Raw genomic sequence first — 18415 nt, 5'->3', positions numbered from 1 at the left:
TATTAATGTGGCTATGATTGGATAAAGTTGAACTGAAATTGAGCGGAAATGTTTGTGTGAGTAGGACATATGGCGGCACAGTACCAGGCTGGATCCAGGTGTTGCAGTTGATCTGGTAGAGGGAGACGATGTTGCTGTAGTCCTCCTCTCCCGTGCGGCCGCCCACGATCACCATGGTGTCCTTCAGCAGGGCCGCCGCGTGGAAGAAACGAGACAGGGGCTGCATGCGGACGAGATGAAGATGAAGAGAGAGAGAGACAAAAACGAAAAACACAGAAAATGAGTGGGAGAAAAGAACAGAACATATGATAGATATGATCATTTTTCATTTAGTACTTTGATTCAGTACTGTATTTACTGTATGACATGTCTTGTTTTCATTGAGCGAATCAGTCTTTATTCTTTAGCCACGGAGGTTACGGGCCCAGGAGAGGACATGACCGCTACCTTGTTGCCCTGTGAGGGCACCAGCAGGGGCCAGGTGAGGATGTGACCGCTACCTTAATCACCCCTAAGCACACTATGTGGATACTGTTTTAGACTTGATTTAGATTCAGTGTTATTTAGTATAATTTGTATTTTAGTATATTTTTTATCTTCTACTGTCCTTATTGCTTAGTTGTGTTTTTTATATTATATACGTTTATTACTTTTTCTTGCTGTTAGTGAATGTTGTGTGTCTCTATGCTACTGAGACCTTGCATTTCCCCTTGGGGATCAATAAAGTATCTATCTACCTTGTTGCCCTGTGAGGGCACCAGCAGGGACCAGGTGAGGTTGGGGTAGTAGAGGCTGTAGAGCTCTCCGGAAGGTTCCACAGCCTCCACGTGGAAGCGGTATCCTCCGAACACATACACAGCGTCCGTCTGCTCGTGGTACACTGCTGTGTGGCCATACAGACCTGACGACGAAGAGGAGAGAGCAAACATTCAAGATGGAGGCCAAGAGGGGTTTTCAGTTCCTCACATGACCATGTAAGGACATCTAAAACAATGAAGGCATTGTATAGCATGTGTATGTCCAGAGAATTTTAAGCATTTTGTGTTTCTCGTTTGTTCTCGCTTCTCACAGGACTTCCTGATTCAGACACTGCTGGGATGCTAGTGCAGACTGGTTTTTCAGCAAGGCTGTTTTTTTGCTAAAAGACGGTAGAGGGAGCAGGTAAAGCCGCCATCACAATGACTTCTGAACTGTTTTATTAAGTTGAAAATGTTGCATAGGGGGCCTTTAAGACAAATGTATGCTCTTCTATGATTACTTCTGATCCTGCTAAATAGTGGTAGAGTATGGATACTACACAGAATTGCGTTGGAAGAATGTTGTTTTCCGTCTCTGAGGTTTGGTACCTGTGGGTGGAGTGCCGGTGTGCGGGGCGATGGTCCAGTTGCCGGTGTGTGGGCTGAACTCCAGCAGGAGGTGGTTGAAGCCGTTTTCAGGGGAATAGCCCCCAATCAGCAGCACAGTGGAGTCTCGACGCACCGTCAGCGTGTGGCCTGCCACCGGGGGCAGCAGTGAGCTCTACAGGGGGAGGGGAGAGAGGGAGATCGATGAAGAAAGAGGAAGAGAGGTGTTGACAAAAATGAGTGAGAGAATTTTAATTAGACCATACCACTTCAGAAACTCTGCTCCGATTTAAACAAACTCAGCAGTCCTAAAACTTATGTGGGTATAACAGGTGGCAATAAGAAGATAATATAAAGAAAAACAATCCACGGGTAAGCACCTTGTACTCTTTCCAAACCAGGCTGCTCAGGTTGAGGCTCCATGTGTCATTGGCCACTCCCTTCTGCGTGACTCCACCTACTACCAGCATCATGTTGTGAGTGACGGCTGACATTAGATCGTGATTGGACACCAGAGCAGCGGCGTGGTGGTACCGTGCGGCAGGGGTGGAGCTTTCCTCCACTGAGCTGGTCAGCATCTGCGTCCAACGCCTCTCTGGCACAGAGTACCTGAACCAACCACAAAACAGTTCCACTCAATCAATATCCACAGAGTACCTGAACCAACCACAAAACAGTTCCACTCAATCAATATCCACAGAGTACCTGAACCAACCACAAAACAGTTCCACTCAATCAATACCCAGAGTACCTGAACCAACCACAAAACAGTTCCACTCAATCAATACCCACAGAGTACCTGAACCAACCACAAAACAGTTCCACTCAATCAGTACCCACAGAGTACCTGAACCAACCACAAAACAGTTCCACTCAATCAATACCCACAGAGTACCTGAACCAACCACAAAACAGTTCCACTCAATCAACACCCACAGAGTGCCTGAACCAACCACAAAACAGTTCCACTCAATCAATACCCACAGAGTACCTGAACCAACCACAAAACAGTTCCACTCAATCAATACCCACAGAGTGCCTGAACCAACCACAAAACAGTTCCACTCAATCAGTATCCACAGAGTACCTGAACCAACCACAAAACAGTTTCACTCAATCAATACCCAAAGAGTACCTGAACCAACCACAAAACAGTTCCACTCAATCAATACCCTTTGACATTGATGAGACTTTTGGTCAAAGGACGTGAAAGAGGGGTCACAGTTGTCCTACCTGTAGACATTTCCCAGAATGCCCTGTGAGAGTGAGAGTCCACCGTACATCCAGAGAGTGTTCTGAGGACCGGCCACCATGGAGTGACCCATCCTGTGGAGGAATCGGTGGGCTTGGTTCTGTAGGGGAGAGAGGAAAGCATAAGCATAATTCAATGGAAGTGGGTCAGACCAGTTAGCTATATAGCCTATAGCTAAAAGAGAGCAATAGGTTAACTGGTCTAACCCACTTACAGTCAGTTATGCTAAGGTAAACTAACAGTGTAAGACTGGGTAATTGCACGCTCAGTGAAGCGAGGGAGATGAATCCTCTTATGGAACTCTGGGGTAGATGGTAAATAAGCCGATTTCCCAGACAGTTGCCGTGTCCCTTGACACACAGGGTCCCTGCGGCACACTCCGCTTTTGGCGTTTTATTACATTAGATTCCACTGTCGATTACACAACCGGCGAACCCTTTTGACCACTGCCGTGTAGATGACAATTCAGTTCTATTTTAGTCGGCACCGCTTAGTAAAGTCCATTTTTTATCGAATGCTTATCAGTTGAAAATTTCAGCACTGGTGTATGTGGGCAAGAGACAGAGAGTGTTGGCACTCATGTCAGCACTTTGCTTAAGTATTAGCCCTTGATTTAAGGGTGTGTGTGTGTGTGTGTGTGTGTGTGTGTGTGTGTGTGTGTGTGTGTCACAAACTTAAAACCATTCTACATCAGTAAGCACTTCTAAAACACTACTCTAGTAGTGGTGCATTTCATTTTGATGTAATGAAGCAGAAGTGTGTTTACAGCTGTAAGGGTGTTCACCTGTGTGTAAAGGCCTATTCACACCAAGAACGATTACGATTACGATAACGATAACGATAACTATAACCATAACGATAAAAGCGTTCACACTGAACAACGATAAACAAAGTCTCTCCTTGTGTTAATGAATGTGACAGTTAAAATTCTATGGGTTCTGATTGGCTATTAGTTTTTTATCATTCTCAAAATCGCTCTGAAAGTCATCCCCAACGATAACGTTCTTCATGTCGTTATCGTTATAGTTAATGTGTGAACGTCGTCATTCATATTAACGAGAACGATATTTTTGTATAGTTATAGTTATAGTTATCGTTATCGTTCTTGGTGTGAATGGGCCTTAATGCTCAATAAGCTAAGAGTGTGTGTGTGTGTGTGTGTGTGTTTCCCCCACCGCTGTGAGCTGAGTGTCCAGCAGGGTCTTCCACACCATGTTGTTGGGAGTGTGAGGAGAGGAGCAGTCAGCCCCAGCCCAGCCTTCAGCACACACACACACTCCAAGAGTCTGCACACACACAGAGGAAAGATTAAGCCACTTAGTAACACTTCAACAGACAATGTCCACATACTGTAGTTTACGTTGTAGCTCAGCATATACTGTATAATAAACCCCACCAAACAATATTCTTTGGTTAAACCAAAAAGAATTCTTCTTTTGGTAAACCCCACCGCCAATAACCTGCTTGTTTAAAGCAAAGATGTTCTGAGACACTTGTTTACCTTCTTAAAGCTATACACACACACACACACACACACACACACACACACAGACACACAAAGATCAAGAGGTCCATCTTACCACGTTGCAGGTCCCTCGGTCGTCCTCTAAGCCACAGTTCTTGGGGCAGATGGGCCGGTCACACTGCGGTCCTCCGTAACCATGGGGACACTGGCACAGGCCCTGGTGGCAGCGGGCACCGGCTGGACACGACGAGGCATCGTCCTCCGCCTCCTCCTTCCCAGAAGGCTCTTCTTCACAGCGCCGCACCCAGAAGGAGGCATTGAAGCCCTGCGGCTGAGTGGAGGAGACGTTGGCCTCGAAGTAGACGGAGATAACGCCTGGCGCGGGGCAGGGGAGGAAGGGTGGAGGAAGGATGAAGGGTGGAGGAAGGGTGAAGGAAGGATGGAGGAAGGATGGCAGAGGGTGCATGTTAGAGGGGAGAGCAGAAAGAAATCTTAGTCTTAATCCAGAGCTCGGCCCACTTCGACCCAATTTTAGCCCTGACTCAGTCCAACCCATCACCCAACTACAGAAATAGCCCGAATTCCTGTCAGATTGGATACAATCTGTTGTGCAGTTCGAGCAGGGTCACAACAACCAATCAAAAGATGAAAACAAAATTACTTTGCCATTATTATCAATGAAATTATATTTTTGTTTCATTACATTACATTTAGCAGACACTTCTTGACCAAAGTGACTTACATATGTCAGCTATATTACAAGGGATTACATTGTCCCTGGAGCAACTTGGGGTTAAGTGCCTTGCTCAAGGGCACATCGGTGGAAGCCAGGAATTGAACCGACAACTTTCAGGCTACTGCACGCTAGCCCAGCTCCTTAACCGCTACAGTACCACCACCCTACAGGCTACTGCACGCTAGCCCAGCTCCTTAACCACTACACTACCACCACCCTACAGGCTACTGCACGCTAGCCCAGCTCCTTAACCGCTACACTACCACCACCCTACAGGCTACTGCCGCTAGCCCAGCTCCTTAACCACTACACTACCACCGTTCAGCACAGACACATAAGACAACAGCAGGTGGAGAGGATGCTCACCAGAGGTGTGTTAGCACTCTAGCTACTCTAGCACAGACACATAAGACAACAGCAGGTGGAGAGGATGCTCACCAGAGGTGTGTTAGCACTCTAGCTACTTTAGCACAGACACATAAGACAACAGCAGGTGGAGAGGATGCTCACCAGAGGTGTGTTAGCACTCTAGCTACTCTAGCACAGACACATAAGACAACAGCAGGAGAGGATGCTCACCAGAGGTGTGTTAGCACTCTAGCTACTCTAGCACAGACACATAAGACAACAGCAGGTGGAGAGGATGCTCACCAGAGGTGGCTTCCACTGTGATTGGCTGAGTGCGGGTCGTGCCACAGAATGCTCCAATCAGGTTGTGGTCGGAGTGCACCACGCCATTTCCCAGGAAGCGAGGGAGGCCGTCAAACACGTAAACAAAGGAATTCTGTGGGAGGGGCAGAGGGGAGAGAGAGAGAGAGAGAGAGAGATAGAGAGAGAGAGAGAGAGAGATAGAGAGAGATAGAGAGAGAGAAAGAGAGAGAGAGGGAGAGAGGGAGAGAGAGAGGGAGAGAGGGAGAGAGGGAGAGAGAGAGGGAGAGAGAGAGAGATAGAGAGAGAGAAAGAGAGAGAGAGGGAGAGAGGGAGAGAGGGAGAGAGGGAGAGAGAGAGGGAGAGATGGAGAGAGGGAGAGAGGGAGAGAGAGAGGGAGAGAGAGAGAGAGAGAGAGAGAGTGAGAGAGAGAGATAGAGAGAAAGAGAGAGAGAAAAATTAGCTAAATCCTAGTTTCTAAATCCTTTAATTCTAAATCCTAAATCCTAAAGAAGAGCTTGCTTACTGGCACAAACAAGCTACTAAACATACGATCATGCCTGTGTATGTACAATAATATAAAACACACGGAACGTGCAGACACAAGTAACCACAGGTGGCAGTATGGTACGGTGTGTGTTTGTATGTGTGTGTACACATGAGTTGGTCAGTACTCACGCTGCACTGCGTGTGGGAGTCTGGAAGGAGTGTGAGGGCCACGGGCGGGCAGGACTGTCCAGGCGCACAGGGCACCAGGTCCTGGGAGACGGACAGCACCCACAGGCAGTGCGAGAGGCCCGCGGCGCTCTGGACGCTGTACTCGCCCACTGCACGGTGCCAGCCCAGAGAGGAGGACAGCGGCAGCGGCGAGGAGGAGGACGAGGACGAGGACGAGAGCACCACCGAACGGCCCTGGCACTGACGGAAACACGTGCCGTTGCTCCTGAACGAGGGAAGGAAGGAGAGAGAGAGGGAGAGAGAGAGAGAGAGAGAGGGAGAGAGATCCATAAGAGGAAATGATTGAGAATGGCAGGAAAGGTCACAGCAGAGATGGACCTCTCTACAGAGTAAATGCCACTACTATCCTGGCAATGACATGAATACTTAACATCTTATTCTACAGTCTTTAATAAAGTTGTTGCTTAGCTGATTGCATGTTTGTGAACTAGTCAATGACACTCTTCAACATTGAGGCATCAAACAAATGACTCCCTGCCGCAACCCTGACTTACCTGGGGTCCCCGTAGTAGCCGGGCAGGCAGGTGTCGCAGTGCGGGCCCTGGGTGTGGTGGGTGCAGTAGCACTGGCCTGTCTGGTTGTGGCAGTAGCCCTGCAGTGGGTCACCGTGCCCGTTACACTGGCACGGCACGCAGCCTCCGCCACTTGCCAGTGCAGAGCCGAAGCTGCCCGGCCGACACACCTCACAGTGGGGACCTGTCGTCCAGTCTGGAGAGGAGAGGAGAGGAGAGGAGAGAGGAGAGAAGGGGAGAGGAGAGGAGGGAGGAGCGGAGAGGAGAGGAGAGGAGAGGAGCGGAGAGTTGAGAGGAGAGGAGGGGAGAGGAGAGGAGAGGAGAGGAGCGGAGGGGAGAGGAGAGGAGCGGAGGGGAGAGGAGAGGAGAGGAGGGGAGAGGAGAGGAGGGAGGAGAGGAGGGGAGAGGAGAGGAGAGGAGGGGAGAGGAGAGGAGGGGAGGGGAGAGGAGCGGAGAGGAGAGGAGGGGAGAGTTGAGAGGAGGGGAGAGTTGAGAGGAGGGGAGAGTTGAGAGGAGAGGAGGGGAGAGGAGCGGAGGGGAGCGGAGAGAAGGGGAGGGGAGGGGACAGGAGAGGAGAGGAGAGGAGGGGAGAGGAGCGGAGGGGAGAGGAGAGGAGGGGAGAGTTGAGAGGAGAGGAGAGGAGAGGAGGGGAGGGGAGGGGAGAGGAGAGGAGGGGAGGGGAGAGGAGGGGAGCGGAGAGGAGGGGAGGGGAGGGGAGAGTTGAGAGGAGAGTTGAGAGGAGAGTTGAGAGGAGAGTTGAGAGGAGAGTTAAGGAGAGGAGAGCAAAGAGTTATAATGATTAGCTGATTACTGTGTTCGATGCAACTACTGAAACAAGTGTTGAAATTAATTTAACCACTGATAGACAAGTGTGATTAGTGAAATTATCATTATTTGTGTGAAGAAAAAAAAGATAATAAATGTTTTGTGCCAAGAGGCATTCCAATTATTTTAATCATAATAAACAAAGGGATACATTGTCTTGGCAATCTGATGCAGCCGCTCTTCAAACAAAACAAATTCACTTGTTTACAGACAAGTCAAAACTGTCAAAACTGCTGGTCCTGGTATACACACACGCCACCTTTTATCCCAACAACACACTTAAAACTGAACTGTGATCAGTGAGGAATACTAAGTTCTCCTCACTACCCTCCCACATATCATTCTCGTTAACAACAACAGTGATCCTTAAAAGTAGCAACTCCTGGTGGCCTCTCAGTTTGCTGCTGCTGTTGCTTTGGGTGGGTGTTGGAGCATCTGACCCCTCATCTGATTCCCTTTTGTAAGAACAGACATCGGACACAGCTGGAGGCGGTGGGACGTTAAGCTGGAGATGAGAGCTGTGACTCGGCCTTCACATGCTACACCACAGTGTAATTGGGATAATCTCCATGGAGACGGCGAAGTAAGAATCGTCTGATGTCCAGACACGTTGTCCCATTTCAATTTAACTGTTATTATTGCCATGAACTACATCTGTCTGGGAAGCGAAAAAAACTGCTACTGACTTGCAATAAATTGTGAAAGAAAGTCAACTAGTCCGTCGTTTGATAACAACCATGCAATTCATGAAATGCATGAAATAACCCAATATAGAAAAAATACTGCATGGGAAAATATTGCTTTTCATAAATGCCTTGAAATATTTCAACATGTTACCAACAAAATACTTGGCCCAAAAATGATTAAATCCCAACTTTCCATGTCTGGAATTGACTTCCTTGAGACTCTATGATATTCAATGAAATGGCATGACCCATGGGAACCCTGAGACAGACACAGATGCACGCTGGCTCACCTTGGCAGTCATCGCAGATGCCAGGAGCCGTGATGCAGGTGCTGTGGAAGTTGCAGCCGCAGTCCACGTCACACTCGACCCCACTCAGCACCAGCGTGGCCGGGTCAGACGTCCAGCCCAGGGAGCACTCGCACACGAACCTGGGGCTCCCGCTGCACCGACCCTGACGACACTCATTATAGCAGCTGGAAAGAGACACACACACACACACACACACAAGCATGTGCACACACACACGCGCACACACACACACACGCACACACACACACGCAACCACAGACACACAGACACACACACACACACACACACGCACGCACACACACACAAGCATGTGCACGCACGCACGAACGCACGCACACGCAAACACACACACAACCACACACGCACAGACACACACACACACACGCACACACACACAAAGAAATGTCCATTCAGCTCAAACTCTAACCCTGAAACAAATGACTGCTACAACTCTTCGTAAGCAACAGAGAGAGAAAAAAAAAACAGACAGATTCAAAGACAGGGAGAAAATTGTAAACAGAAGTACAGTTATCTGCCAGAAAGATAAAGATACCAAGAATGGAGGCATATTCATATTAGAGAACATCAGAGAGATGATCAGAGAGAAAACGATGGTCAGAGAGAGAGATCAAGTCCCACAACAATCTCTGAAGAATCAGACGTAGTGAAGAAGAGCTGGCCAAGAGAGAGAGGTCAAGTCCCACAACAATCTCTGAGTCTGAAGAATCAGACGTAGTGAAGAAGAGCTGGCCAAGAGAGAGAGGTCAAGTCCCACAACAATCTCTGAAGAATCAGACGTAGTGAAGAAGAGCTGGCCAAGAGAGAGAGGTCAAGTCCCACAACAGTCTCTGAAGAATCAGACGTAGTGAAGAAGAGCTGGCCAAGAGAGAGAGGTCAAGTCCCACAACAGTCTCTGAAGAATCAGACGTAGTGAAGAAGAGCTGGCCAAGAGAGAGAGGTCAAGTCCCACAACAATCTCTGAAGAATCAGACGTAGTGAAGAAGAGCTGGCCAAGAGAGAGAGGTCAAGTCCCACAACAATCTCTGAAGAATCAGACGTAGTGAAGAAGAGCTGGCCAAGAGAGAGAGGTCAAGTCCCACAACAATCTCTGAAGAATCAGACGTAGTGAAGAAGAGCTGGCCAAGAGAGAGAGGTCAAGTCCCACAACAATCTCTGAAGAATCAGACGTAGTGAAGAAGAGCTGGCCAAGAGAGAGAGGTCAAGTCCCACAACAATCTCTGAAGAATCAGACGTAGTGAAGAAGAGCTGGCCAAGAGAGAGAGGTCAAGTCCCACAACAATCTCTGAAGAATCAGACGTAGTGAAGAAGAGCTGGCCAAGAGAGAGAGGTCAAGTCCCACAACAATCTCTGAAGAATCAGACGTAGTGAAGAAGAGCTGGCCAAGAGAGAGAGGTCAAGTCCCACAACAATCTCTGAGTCTGAAGAATCAGACGTAGTGAAGAAGAGCTGGCCAAGAGAGAGAGGTCAAGTCCCACAACAATCTCTGAGTCTGAAGAATCAGACGTAGTGAAGAAGAGCTGGCCAAGAGAGAGAGGTCAAGTCCCACAACAATCTCTGAAGAATCAGACGTAGTGAAGAAGAGCTGGCCAAGAGAGAGAGGTCAAGTCCCACAACAATCTCTGAAGAATCAGACGTAGTGAAGAAGAGCTGGCCAAGAGAGAGAGGTCAAGTCCCACAACAATCTCTGAAGAATCAGACGTAGTGAAGAAGAGCTGGCCAAGAGAGAGAGGTCAAGTCCCACAACAATCTCTGAAGAATCAGACGTAGTGAAGAAGAGCTGGCCAAGAGAGAGAGGTCAAGTCCCACAACAATCTCTGAAGAATCAGACGTAGTGAAGAAGAGCTGGCCAAGAGAGAGAGGTCAAGTCCCACAACAATCTCTGAAGAATCAGACGTAGTGAAGAAGAGCTGGCCAAGAGAGAGAGGTCAAGTCCCACAACAATCTCTGAAGAATCAGACGTAGTGAAGAAGAGCTGGCCAAGAGAGAGAGGTCAAGTCCCACAACAATCTCTGAAGAATCAGACGTAGTGAAGAAGAGCTGGCCAAGAGAGAGAGGTCAAGTCCCACAACAATCTCTGAAGAATCAGACGTAGTGAAGAAGAGCTGGCCAAGAGAGAGAGGTCAAGTCCCACAACAATCTCTGAAGAATCAGACGTAGTGAAGAAGAGCTGGCCAAGAGAGAGAGGTCAAGTCCCACAACAATCTCTGAAGAATCAGACGTAGTGAAGAAGAGCTGGCCAAGAGAGAGAGGTCAAGTCCCACAACAATCTCTGAAGAATCAGACGTAGTGAAGAAGAGCTGGCCAAGAGAGAGAGGTCAAGTCCCACAACAATCTCTGAAGAATCAGACGTAGTGAAGAAGAGCTGGCCAAGAGAGAGAGGTCAAGTCCCACAACAATCTCTGAAGAATCAGACGTAGTGAAGAAGAGCTGGCCAAGAGAGAGAGGTCAAGTCCCACAACAATCTCTGAAGAATCAGACGTAGTGAAGAAGAGCTGGCCAAGAGAGAGAGGTCAAGTCCCACAACAATCTCTGAGTCTGAAGAATCAGACGTAGTGAAGAAGAGCTGGCCAAGAGAGAGAGGTCAAGTCCCACAACAATCTCTGAGTCTGAAGAATCAGACGTAGTGAAGAAGAGCTGGCCAAGAGAGCGAGGTCAAGTCCCACAACAATCTCTGAAGAATCAGACGTAGTGAAGAAGAGCTGGCCAAGAGAGAGAGATCAAGTCCCACAACAATCTCTGAAGAATCAGACGTAGTGAAGAAGAGCTGGCCAAGAGAGAGAGGTCAAGTCCCACAACAATCTCTGAAGAATCAGACGTAGTGAAGAAGAGCTGGCCAAGAGAGAGAGGTCAAGTCCCACAACAATCTCTGAAGAATCAGACGTAGTGAAGAAGAGCTGGCCAAGAGAGAGAGGTCAAGTCCCACAACAATCTCTGAAGAATCAGACGTAGTGAAGAAGAGCTGGCCAAGAGAGAGAGAGGAGGAGAAACTGAAAGAAGAAGGAGACGGAGAGAAGGGCCGACAGGTTCCGTGTGTCACTCACGTTTGGTTGCAGTGATGGACGCCGTCGCCGGTGAAGCCGCGGTCGCAGTGGCACTCGTACGAGGTGGGCGTGTTGACGCAGGTGGCGGAGGAGTGGCAGTTGTGCAGGCCCAGTCGACACTCCTCCACGTCCGGGCAGGAGGGGTAGGACCAGACCGAGTCACCCTGCAGCGCCTCCATGCCCTCCATGCCCTCCAGCAGCTCCTCCTCTTCCTCAAACTCCTCCATCTCCAGGTCCAGCAGACGCGGAGGAGACGACGTGGGGGGGTCAGGCCTTCAGTGGGCAGGGAGGGGAGGGGTGGGGTGGGGAGGGAAGAGGAGAGGAGAGGATTGGTGGGAAGAGGAGAGGAGAGGAGGGGAGGGGAGGGGAGGGGGAGGGGAGAGGAGAGGAGAGGAGGAGAAGAGTGGAGAGGTGGGGAGAGGAGAGGTGGGGAGAGGAGAGGAGAGGAGAGGAGAGGAGGGGAGAGGAGAGGTAAGGAGAGGAGAGGAGAGGAGTGGAGAGGAGGGGTGGGGAGAGGAGTGGAGAGGAGTGGAGGGGTGGGGAGAGGAGAGGAGTGGAGGGGAGGGAAGGGGAGAGAAGAGGAGTGGAGAGGAGTGGAGTGGAGGGGTGGGGAGAGGAGAGGAGAGGAGGGGACAGGAGGGGAGAGGAGAGGAGAGGTAAGGCGAGGAGAGGAGAGGAGGGGAGAGGGAGGTGGGGGAGAGGAGTGGAGAGGAGTGGAGGGGTGGGGAGAGGAGAGGAGTGGAGGGGAGGGGAGAGAAGAGGATGTGGAGAGGAGTGGAGGGGTGGGGAGAGGAGAGGAGAGGAGGAGAGAGGAGAGGAGTGGAGAGGTGTGGAGAGGTGGGGAGAGGAGAGGAGTGGAGAGGAGTGGGAGGAGTGGAGAGCAGTGGAGAGGAGAGGAGAGGAGGGGAGAGGAGAGGAGGGGAGGGTGAGGAGAGGAGGGGAGGGGTGAGGAGAGGAGAGGAGAGGAGAGGAGAGGAGAGGAGAGGAGGGGAGGGGTGAGGGGTGAGGAGAGGGGAGGAGTGGAGAGGAGAGGAGAGGTAAGGAGAGGAGAGGAGAGGAGTGGAGAGGAGGGGTGGGGAGAGGAGCAAATTAGTTGTATTGTTTCCACACTGGATATTTTGTCAATATTGCCATTTCTGAATAATGTGGTCCTGTCAGGCATGCTTTCTGTGCTCATCTATGGTTCTGTAAAAGACGTTTCTGGATGGATTGGACTTTGTATGTATTCTGGATGTGGATGTCTCACCTGGAGGCGCGCACCTCAGCTACAGCCATGCTGCAGTTGGTGGCTGACGGGTCCTCCATGCCTGACCAGTCACCTTTCAGACACCTGCCACACACACACACGCACGCACGCACGCACGCACGCACACACACACACAGACGCACACACACAGACACACACGCACACAAAATCAGTTAAATGAGTTCAAATAGGCAGAAACTCAAATAAGTTCTAGACATTAACGAGAGAATAGAGATCAGATATCACCAAAATCCAAAAGTACTACTGTTCTGGTAAAAAGTGTGTGTGATGTGAATGTTTGATGTGAGTGTGTGATGTGAGTGTGTGATGTGAGTGTGTGATGTGAATGTGTGAGAGTAGCGTGAGTGTGTAATGTGAATGTGTGAGAGTAGCGTGAGTGTGTGATGTGAATGTGTGAGAGTAGCGTGAGTGTGTGATGTGAGTGTGTGAGAGTAGCGTGAGTGTGTGATGTGAATGTGTGAAAGTAGCGTAAGTGTGTAATGTGAGTGTGTGATGTGAATGTGTGATGTGAGTGTGTGATGTGAATGTGTGAGAGTAGCGTGAGTGTGTGATGTGAGTGTGTGAGGGCTCCCGTACCTGCCGATGGTGGGGTTGTTATAGTCGCCGCACCAGCCACACTGGAAGGTCTGCAAGCACTCTGAGCACGTGTTCAGAGCAGAACACTGCTTACACTGAGGAACCGAGTGAACACTGGGGGAGAGAGAGAGAGAGAGAGAGAGAGAAGAGAGAGAGAGAGAGAGAGAAAGAGAGAGAGAGAGAGAGAGAGAGAAAGAGAGAGAGAGAGAGAGAGAGAGGAGAGAGAGAAAGAAAGGGGGGAGGAGAGAGGGAGAGAGGACAAAGGAGGAAATACAGCAGAAAGCAGGAGAGATGGATGATGGAAAAGGAAATGGATAGTGAGACAGGAAAGTAAGGAAAGTCAGAGATCCTCGATGTCATGGTTGTTACTGGGGGCCATTTACCTGTCGTACCAGTCCCTGCACTCCCCGTAGGGGAACTTGGTGAGGTAGGCGGCAAAGTAGAAGCATGTCTGGGCTGATTCACACCACGCACACTGACTGGAGTTAGCCAAACACTCCCCACATGTTCGCCTCCTGAGAGAGAGTGACAGAGAGAGAGAGAGAGAGACAGACAGAGAGAGAAAGAGACACAGAGAGAGAGAGAGACACAGAGAGAGAGAGACAGAGAGAGAGAGAGACAGAGAGAGAGAGAGAGAGAGAGAGAGAGAGACAGAGAGAGAGACAGAGAGAGAGAGAGAGAGAGAGAGGTATTCTTTGAGGTTAATGCTTCCATCATAATTAATCTTTCACAGTTCTTCTTCACAAATCTTTTCTAACTGCAACATCTCTACAGTAGTTCTGAGTTCTAGTTCCAAAACTTTGTGTGAACTTAAGAATAAGCAAACTGACAACTAGGCTACTCGTTTCCCAGAAGCCTCTGATAAATGTGTCCTACAGCACTGCAAAGGTCAAAATGTCCTATGCACTATGAAGGACATCTATGGGACAGTGCTCACTTTCTCCTTCCCTCTACATAGTCAAGAGGGAGGAGAGCCCAGTCATTTAAGGACAAGGCCTGGAGAGGTGGGGGTTACTGGTATGTTGACATGAAAGGCTAATTGTCCTGAATTGAATGTAACTACATGTACTGATCTATATCTAAACAATTACATCCACATTGCATTTGGCTTTGATCTAAAGGGTATGGGGCAAACATACAGGCTTAGAGAATACGTGGAAAATCTACAGTTCCTCAGGGTGGAGTCTCCTTGGGTCCGCTGGGGAACATCCCAAGAATAAACCCCTGCTACTTCAGAAGCCCTTGTGACGTCTGTCTAGAAATCGCCTTTGTGTGATGATGACATTAAAGCTTCTGTTGTCTTGTCAACCACATACCACACACAAGCAGAGAATAGAGGGAGGGGTCAACTCACTGATTGCAGACTTTAGGACACCCTGCAGGATGGCGGATGGAGCCCTCCTGTCGCCCGCGGCGACTGCACTGGCTGTCCCCCTTTTTGGGGTAGTTGAACTGCCACTCGCAGTACGGGTCCTGCAGAAAATCAAACAACACACAGCCCATCAACCCCAATGACAACACACAGCCTATCAACCCCAATGACAACACACAGCCTATCAACCCCAATGACAACACACAGCCTATCAACCCCAATCTATCAACCCCAATGACAACACACAGCCCATCAACCCCAATGACAACACACAGCCCATCAACCCCAATGACAACACACAGCCCATCAACCCCGATGGCAACACACAGACTATTCTGACCAACACAGGACAATCGATCCATTACAAACCTCAGAAGCATGACACTGAGAGGGGGGTCTTGTTACCTGGGAGCAGGCGGCGCAGTCCCGGTACTCGTCACACAGGGTGCAGTGCTGCGGCGCCAGCAGCAGGTGGCGCTCGGCCCCGTCCTCAGGCTCGCGGCAGGGCGGCTGGCTGGAGTTGTCCCGCGACTGGCACTGGTTGAGCGTGGGGCACCAGCCGCACGACTGGTCCGACAGGCAGGCCAGGCACGAGCGGTAATCCCAGCACGCGTCCGAGCGGAAGGGCTCCAGGAAGAGGAACGAGATCTCCTGCAGGGAGACACAAATAGAGTTTGAACAAGGCGATGTCTGCTGTGCGCACAGTTCACATGTTGAAAGAGTTCTCTTTAAGCTCTGTGTGTGGTGTGTGTGTGTGTGTGCATACATGCTTGCGCAGTATAAGAATCACATTATGTAATCATATGATATTAAGTATGCATGAAAGGGCAGTGGTGAATCTGGGTCAAGATTTAAATTTGCTTATTGGGTGTACACATGTGCGAGCATGATGGCTGGAAAAAGAAAAAATAATTAGTCGTTTTTCATAATTTTGCTATATATCCAGTTGATTTATGTGTTCTAAGGAAAGATGTACAGTACTGTCGGTCCTATGCAGAGGAAGATACCATAGGGAGGGGTAGTATCTCCAACCAACCACACACACACACACACACACCATATCTCAGCTTATCTGTCTGTATACTGATACTCTGAGGAAAACTCTCTTTGCTTACCAACAACAAGGGAGAGTCCCTGCATCTCTGTGCGAGTATTTGTGTGTTACTCAGTATGTGCATTCATGGACATGGACGTAAACGTGTGTGTGTGTGTGTGTGTGTGTACGTCTGTGAAAGTCATACATATTCCCCTGGTGTGTGTGTGTGTCTGTATAACTCACACTTCCCCCTGGCAGAGTGGTGCGGTTCCAGGTGAGTGCCATCTCGCTGGACTGTCCCGAGCCCGAGCTGTTGAGGTAGCCCTCGGCCTGCACCAGGTAGCGGTTGCCCCGCGTCAGGTTCTGGAAGAGGCGCTGACCAAGATTGGGCCGACTCAGCAGACGCGTCTCCTTCTCCTGCTGCGCGCCCCAATAACCCACCACATCCGTCTGCAGCGGGGGCGCGCACACACACACACGCACGCACACACACACACACACACGCACACGCACACACACGCGCACACGCGCACACGCAGACGCAGACACAGACACAGACACAGACACAGACACAGACACAGACACGCGCGCACGCGCGCACGCACACACACGCACACACGCACACACGCACACACGCACACACGCACACACGCACACACGCACACACACACACACACACAGCTCAAGAAACATACCAGGCACAGAGAGACCAATATCCCTTGACTGCTTTGCTTTCAGAGTCTGCATACGACATTTTTACTATGCTACATTTCTCCACCTCTTCAATCATCCCTCTCTCTATCACTTTACTCATCCCTCTCTCACCAGCTCTAGGGAGTTGGGCCCGGCGGCCATCTTGGCAGTGAAGTAGAGCCTCTGGATGCGTGCCCAGACGGAGACGCTGTCGGAGGGGGAGGGGGAGCTCCAGAGAGGGTGGATGAAGCCGCGGAACTGCATGGTCACGTCCATCTCCGTGGAGGGGTTCAGGATGATGGAGGTGCTCTGTAGGATGGACACCTGCGTAGAGAAGAGAAGAGTGGAGGAGAGGAGAGGAAAAGAGGAGAGGAGAGGGGAGAGGAGGAGAGAGGAGAAGAGAGGAGAGGAGAGGGGAGAGGAAAAGAGGAGAGGAGAGGGGAGAGGAGGAGAAAGGAGAAGAGAGGAGAGGAGAGGGGAGAGGAAAAGAGGAGAGGAGAGGGGAGAGGAAAAGAGGAGAGGAGAGGAGACAGGAGGAGAGAGAAGAGGAGAGAGGAGGAGAGAGGAAAAGAGGAGAGGAGAGGAGAGGAGAGGAGAGAGGAGGAGAGGAGAGGGGAGAAGAGGAGAGAGAGAAAGAAAGAGGAGAGGAGAGGAGAGAGGAGGAGAGGAAAAGAGGAGAGAGGAGGAGAGAGGGAAAGAGGAGAGAGGAGGAGAGAGGAAAAGAGGAGAAGAGAGGAGAGAGAAGGAGAGAGGAAAAGAGGAGGAGAGAGGAGGATAGAGGAAAGACAGATAGGAAAAGAGGAGAGCACGTGAGAGGAAAGACAGAGAGAAATGGAGGTGATGTAGAAAGCCTGTTACCACACACTGCTTTTCCACAGAACTGAAGCGGTCACAGTCACAGGCTATTACAAAGGAAAGTGGACATAATGGTCTGAATTCATAACGCAAAGATATAACAACACAGACTCTTCAATTCCAACATTAAGAAAGAAATAAGAAAGAAAAGCGGCAATGAAAAAAAAAAATCGGACGAAGGCACAGAAACCAAACAGAAAGCAAAGAGGACACGACACAGAAGACACCGCAGGCACAGAGACAGAGACAGAGAGATGGGAGTGGACACACAGAGAGATGGGAGTGGACACACAGAGAGACAGAGAGATGGGAGTGGACACACAGAGAGACGGAGAGATGGGAGTGGACACACAGAGAGACAGAGAGATGGGAGTGGACACACAGAGAGACGGGAGTGGACACACAGAGAGATGGGAGTGGACACACAGATGCCTGCGGGCTGACTGGCCTACAGCAGGCGCAGGAGAAGGGGCACCAGCTGCCCAGGAGAGCGGGAGTCTCACTGCCCTGTGCTCTGGAGAGAGGGAGAGAGAGAGAGAGAGGGAGAGAGAGAGAAAGGGGGAGATCAGTGGAGGTGTAGCGAGTCGTGGGGTGGCAGGGGCGCGTACCTTGTCGGGCTGCGACTGGTTGCGGGGGTGGTGGAAGGTGAGCAGGTGCACTCCCGGGACATAGTTCTCGGTGCGACAGGAGTGGAGGGAGGTCAGGAAACTCGTCCGCTCCCCCCACCAGCCGTACGCCCCCGAGATCTGGTCCACGCGGCACGCACCGCGCTCTGCGAGAGGGGTCAAAGGTCAGAGGTCACACACACTCACTCTCTCACACACACACACACTGCGGCTGCCGAATACACTACACTAACGCGATTAAAAGTAAAACCACTTATTTTCTACTTTACTACTTTACAGATAATGCTGACCTGCACCTGACATCGAAAGCCTCTACAGTGAATCCACAGCCATGGAGATTTCCTATGCTGCTTGCGTAGATCAGACTGTGGCGTCTGACAGTGATGCGCTACTCGTGTGGAAAAGGGGATGA

At 50.3% G+C, this 18415-nt stretch overlaps 1 protein-coding gene across 1 annotated transcript in view; it reads right to left on the bottom strand.

Moving 5' to 3' along the window:
* Positions 1-18415, bottom strand: part of LOC143118780 (multiple epidermal growth factor-like domains protein 8) — a 47784-nt gene that overhangs the window by 14260 nt on the left and 15109 nt on the right. Inside the window, exons 14-33 of the mRNA XM_076279880.1 lie at positions 17986-18149; positions 16655-16846; positions 16073-16279; positions 15199-15444; positions 14776-14894; positions 13805-13936; positions 13422-13535; positions 12825-12908; positions 11579-11851; positions 8496-8680; positions 6677-6890; positions 6123-6387; positions 5448-5580; positions 4176-4435; positions 3771-3881; positions 2577-2695; positions 1724-1952; positions 1347-1518; positions 738-901; positions 85-220 (exon numbers count right to left, since the gene is read on the bottom strand). Coding sequence (XP_076135995.1) covers positions 85-220; positions 738-901; positions 1347-1518; positions 1724-1952; positions 2577-2695; positions 3771-3881; positions 4176-4435; positions 5448-5580; positions 6123-6387; positions 6677-6890; positions 8496-8680; positions 11579-11851; positions 12825-12908; positions 13422-13535; positions 13805-13936; positions 14776-14894; positions 15199-15444; positions 16073-16279; positions 16655-16846; positions 17986-18149 — 3519 coding nt within the window. The remainder of the gene's footprint in view (positions 1-84; positions 221-737; positions 902-1346; positions 1519-1723; positions 1953-2576; positions 2696-3770; positions 3882-4175; positions 4436-5447; positions 5581-6122; positions 6388-6676; positions 6891-8495; positions 8681-11578; positions 11852-12824; positions 12909-13421; positions 13536-13804; positions 13937-14775; positions 14895-15198; positions 15445-16072; positions 16280-16654; positions 16847-17985; positions 18150-18415) is intronic.

Source organism: Alosa pseudoharengus, unplaced genomic scaffold, assembly GCF_046254945.1.
Source record: "Alosa pseudoharengus isolate Yale_2024_CS ecotype anadromous, Long Island Sound unplaced genomic scaffold, YU_APseudo_1.1 YU_APseudo_1.1_scf_12, whole genome shotgun sequence".
Taxonomy (NCBI): domain Eukaryota; kingdom Metazoa; phylum Chordata; class Actinopteri; order Clupeiformes; family Clupeidae; genus Alosa; species Alosa pseudoharengus.
The sequence above is the reverse complement of the archived record's forward strand: the minus strand, read 5'-3'. Positions and strand labels throughout refer to the sequence as shown.